Genomic DNA, 4,918 nt, shown 5'->3' on the forward strand with positions numbered 1-4,918 from the left:
TTGGGGTCCTGTCCTGGCGGGGTGCGGCCAGCGCGCCCCGCGCCGAGCCGGGCTGCCCCCTTCTCGGCATGCCCCCTGCCCGCCCTGAGCTACCCCCAGGCTGCCCCGAGTGTACGGCAAGGACAGGACAACTCCAAGCCCCTCTCAGACAACCGAGCTGAACCTTCAGGAGCCGAAAAACCAGGAACCAGACCCTCTCAGAAACTACAAAATACCTCCTCGTGCACAGACTTATAAATGGGAAAAACTGGACAAGCAGCAGCTGTCGCCACCGGTCCAGCCAGCTCCCCGGGCTTCCCTGGCCAGCCAGGCACGCTGAAGGATATTTCGACTGTCCTCGGCCTCCCAGCCTTCGGGCTTTGATGTTTGGGAAGATCTCCCGGATGATCTTGCCAAAATTGGCGGTGCTCAGAGGGCGATAGCAGAGGTTATCACAGTATCGCCTGTCGGGGAGAGCTGCAGGTTAAAGCCGTCGAGCCCTTCTCGCTGCCCTCCGGACGCACCCCGCTGACGTGGCTTGTTTCAAGAGCCCAAGGTTAGGCAGGGCCATTCCCAAAAAAACTCAGGCGCTTGCTGCCCTCTGAACCGACCTCCCCACCGGGCTTTTCGGGACAAGCCCGGCCCTGGGGAGAGACACTCCTTGCACCAGGCCGGCCCCTGCGCTCACTTGTAGGCGTCGTAGACGTCCTGCTTGGGCAGGCAGGTGTCCGTGTGCTCTTCCAGGTGGTTCCGGATCCAGTTGCACGCGTGCATGTACTCGGCCGTGCTCAGCGAGCTCAGGTCCAGGCTACCGCTGCTCCCGTGGGAGCCCGAGACAAACATTTAATTAGTGGAGAAGTGGCACAAGCAGGACAGGAGAAGGCAGAGCGTGGCAATCTCCCTCCTGGCCTCTTGCGATCTGTGTCCCCCACCACCATCCTGGCAGCCCCTGCTCTCCCGGACACGGCCCCGGCTCGCTCCGGCACCCACCTCTTCTCCCCCAGGCTCGGCCCCGACGGCAGCTGGAGGTAGAGATAGAGCTTGTCGTTGTCTGAAAACTTCTGAATATGGTCAAAGGGTCCACAGGGAGGGGGAGAACGGACCAGAGACAAAGAAAGGTTAAGGATCCAAAATAAGGAAGAGCTGGTGCAGGCAGCGCTCTCGTTACCCTCTTAATGGCAATAACTGATGGGGCACTGAAACCGGAGCAGCTTTGTCAGCATGAACACGGCCTGAGCGCGAGGGAACCGGGCAAACGAAGTCACAGGAACTGCCCCTCGAGGGGACTGGAAAGGGTTGTCCCACACAGGGCTGGGGGAGTGGGTGCCACCCCCTGGGCAGAGCGATCAGGGGTTTCTCGGGGCTAATCCCCGCAGCCAGATCCTGACCCTGAATGGGAAACGGGATCAGGCAAAACCCAGGGTTCAGTTTAGGTAGGAGAGGAGGGAGGCGGAGACGCGTCGCTCCCTCACCCTCAGCACAACCTGCCGCAGAGGCACTCACCAGGATGGAGTCGACTTTGCTCTGCACGGATTTGCTGTGTGGGACAGAGACAAAAGGCGTTAGCGCAGAGCAGGACGACACCGCAGCACCCAGGGCACTCCTCAACCCGCCCAGCTCTCTGCCACAGCCGCTGCCCGGGGCTTCCGAGGACAGCACTGTCCCTGGGCCCTCCCAGGCCCTACACGCGCACCCCGGGGTGAGCAGCAATGCCAAGATGGGAAGACCGGAGCACCAAGAGCCGAGGGCTGGCTGCACCCATGGATCAGCGCAGCCCGTTCTCCTCGTGCTCTGGGTTTCCCTGCGCAGCCACAACCCAGCTCTAGAGCTGCGTGCTCTACCCTAACCCCAGGGAGAGCAGAGCAGACGTAAAACTACATCCCACGGGGTCACAGCAGACAAAACTGCGTTACCATGAATCCCCGAGTTGATTTTGCACCCAAGACGGGCAGCAAGCTGCTGGCAGCGCAGCGCGGGGCTGCGCTCTGTGTGCAGCACCTAGCACGGGACCAAGCAGGGCACGCCTGAGGCCATGCCACTCTGCAGCGCCAGCGCCAACGCAAGAAGCTGCAAGGCACCGCAACGCTTATCCCTTCGGTCCCTGGGGCTGCAAATTAATCAACCTTATTAAATTAGCCCACATTCGGTAACGCTCAGATTAACTGGAAGAGCTGCCCGGGGAAAAGCGAGCGCTGCCCTTACGAGATGGTGCTCTTCAGCTCCTGCAGCAGCGTGCTCGACTCGGTCGTGCTGCCCCGGGAGCTGCTGGGTGACAAACTTCCCTTTTTGGTGGCTCGGGCGCTCAGCTCTTCGTCAGCCACGACATTTGGTTCCTGTTGGGAGGCGAAAACCGAAAATTCAACCGAAAAAAAGGGAAGAGAACCCCTTCAGAGTCAGAAAGGCCCCACTGGGCTCTTGCAAGGCTGACCTCGGGCCGCCTGCCCCCAGGCTGGGCTCGGGGAGGGAGGCAGGGCACAGTGGGGTGGCCGTGGGGCCCAGTGCAGCCTGAAACCCGCCCGCCCTCAGCCCCTGTCCGTCCTGGTCTGCAGACGAGCCCTGGCTCTGCGGGCCGAGCTCCATCAGCGCAGCGGGTGAGGGGAGGGCTGGGTCGTCAGTGGGACACGAGCCAGCAGTGGACGTGGAAATGGCCCCAGCGGTCCCAGGAGGGGCGTCTCCAGCAGCAGAGACCACGACCGGCTCCGGGTACCCCGTTCCTGGCAGGGGACAGGGATGCTGGGGGGCACCGCAGAGCGGCCCGGGCCCAGAGTGCCCAGGAGGGGACCAGAAGGGCAGGTCCCCGCAGGCCTGGTGTGCCCCAGGCTGGGGATGCTGATGGGGACCATGACAGTCCCGTGGGGCCTGGGGCACGGATGCAAGTCCCCAGGGGCGTGGGGACAGGACAACAGGGATGACGGGGGGCACCAGCAGGGCAGGTCCCCAGGGTGATGGGGACATGGGGCACCAGGAGGGCAGGTCCCCAGGGTGATGGGGACAGGGGGCGGCACCAGGAGCAGGTCCCCAGGGTGATGGGGACATGGGGCACCAGCAGGGCAGGTCCCCGGGGTGACGGGGACATGGGGCACCAGGAGGGCAGGTCCCCAGGGTGATGGGGACATGGGGCACCAGCAGGGCAGGTCCCCAGGGTGATGGGGACATGGGGCACCAGCAGGGCAGGTCCCCAGGGTGATGGGGACATGGGGCACCAGCAGGGCAGGTCCCCAGGGTGATGGGGACATGGGGCACCAGCAGGGCAGGTCCCCAGGGTGATGGGGACATGGGGCACCAGCAGGGCAGGTCCCCAGGGTGATGGGGACATGGGGCACCAGCAGGGCAGGTCCCCAGGGTGATGGGGACATGGGGCACCAGCAGGGCAGGTCCCCAGGGTGATGGGGACATGGGGCACCAGCAGGGCAGGTCCCCAGGGTGATGGGGACATGGGGCACCAGCAGGGCAGGTCCCCAGGGTGATGGGGACATGGGGCACCAGCAGGGCAGGTCCCCAGGGTGATGGGGACATGGGGCACCAGCAGGGCAGGTCCCCAGGGTGATGGGGACATGGGGCACCAGCAGGGCAGGTCCCCAGGGTGATGGGGACATGGGGCACCAGCAGGGCAGGTCCCCAGGGTGATGGGGACATGGGGCACCAGCAGGGCAGGTCCCCAGGGTGATGGGGACATGGGGCACCAGCAGGGCAGGTCCCCAGGGTGATGGGGACATGGGGCACCAGCAGGGCAGGTCCCCAGGGTGATGGGGACATGGGGCACCAGCAGGGCAGGTCCCCAGGGTGATGGGGACATGGGGCACCAGCAGGGCAGGTCCCCAGGGTGATGGGGACATGGGGCACCAGCAGGGCAGGTCCCCAGGGTGATGGGGACATGGGGCACCAGCAGGGCAGGTCCCCAGGGTGATGGGGACATGGGGCACCAGCAGGGCAGGTCCCCAGGGTGATGGGGACATGGGGCACCAGCAGGGCAGGTCCCCAGGGTGATGGGGACATGGGGCACCAGCAGGGCAGGTCCCCAGGGTGATGGGGACATGGGGCACCAGCAGGGCAGGTCCCCAGGGTGATGGGGACATGGGGCACCAGCAGGGCAGGTCCCCAGGGTGATGGGGACATGGGGCACCAGCAGGGCAGGTCCCCAGGGTGATGGGGACATGGGGCACCAGCAGGGCAGGTCCCCAGGGTGATGGGGACATGGGGCACCAGCAGGGCAGGTCCCCAGGGTGATGGGGACATGGGGCACCAGCAGGGCAGGTCCCCAGGGTGATGGGGACATGGGGCACCAGCAGGGCAGGTCCCCAGGGTGATGGGGACATGGGGCACCAGCAGGGCAGGTCCCCAGGGTGATGGGGACATGGGGCACCAGCAGGGCAGGTCCCCAGGGTGATGGGGACATGGGGCACCAGCAGGGCAGGTCCCCAGGGTGATGGGGACATGGGGCACCAGCAACCAGCTTTGCTTTTTCGGGAGAAGACGCTCCCAGGGCCGGGCCCGGCGGCACAAGGGGCGCGTTAGGAACACCCCGTCTCCGAAGAGGTCGGCGCCGTCGTGTCCCTGGTTTGGTCACACATCGGTTTTGCGGCTCCTGAAAACGGGTCAAAAACAAGATTGGAGGCGAGGAGAGCTGCGGAGGAGGAGGAGGAGGAGGAGGACAACAACCACCCACTTTTATTTAAGCAAGCACGGGACGCACGGGTCACCGGCGGTTTGCTGAGTGTGTGAACCCCCCGAAGCCCTCGTGCACTGGGATTTTGGGGTGTGGAGAGGCTTTGGGGGCGGCAGAAGGTGTCTAAACCCAAATATCGGAGGTGCAGTCCCCACCGGGGTAGCGGATCTCGTGCGCCAGGCAGGGCCCGTCGGGCTCCTTCCCAAAATCCACCAGGAAGCTCTCGTTGACCGTCAGGCCGCCCTGCTCCGTGTCCACCTCCAGCTGCAGCAT

The 4,918-nt window shown here is 65.0% G+C and overlaps 2 protein-coding genes across 2 annotated transcripts in view; both read right to left on the minus strand.

Moving 5' to 3' along the window:
- Positions 1-2,559, minus strand: part of RFX5 (regulatory factor X, 5 (influences HLA class II expression)) — a 10,106-nt gene extending 7,547 nt beyond the window's left edge. Inside the window, exons 1-6 of the mRNA XM_009332561.1 lie at positions 2,500-2,559; positions 2,182-2,312; positions 1,471-1,516; positions 970-1,040; positions 668-787; positions 327-443 (exon numbers count right to left, since the gene is read on the minus strand). Of these exons, the coding sequence (XP_009330836.1) occupies positions 327-443; positions 668-787; positions 970-1,040; positions 1,471-1,516; positions 2,182-2,312; positions 2,500-2,559 (545 nt within the window). The remainder of the gene's footprint in view (positions 1-326; positions 444-667; positions 788-969; positions 1,041-1,470; positions 1,517-2,181; positions 2,313-2,499) is intronic.
- Positions 2,560-4,768: 2,209 nt separating this feature from the next.
- Positions 4,769-4,918, minus strand: part of SELENBP1 (selenium binding protein 1) — an 8,531-nt gene continuing 8,381 nt past the window's right edge. Inside the window, 1 exon segment of the mRNA XM_009332557.1 lies at positions 4,769-4,918. This exon segment is cut by the window's right edge and continues 12 nt beyond it. Coding sequence (XP_009330832.1) covers positions 4,769-4,918 — 150 coding nt within the window.

This window comes from Pygoscelis adeliae, unplaced genomic scaffold, assembly GCF_000699105.1.
Source record: "Pygoscelis adeliae isolate BGI_AS28 unplaced genomic scaffold, ASM69910v1 Scaffold709, whole genome shotgun sequence".
Taxonomy (NCBI): Eukaryota; Metazoa; Chordata; class Aves; order Sphenisciformes; family Spheniscidae; genus Pygoscelis; species Pygoscelis adeliae.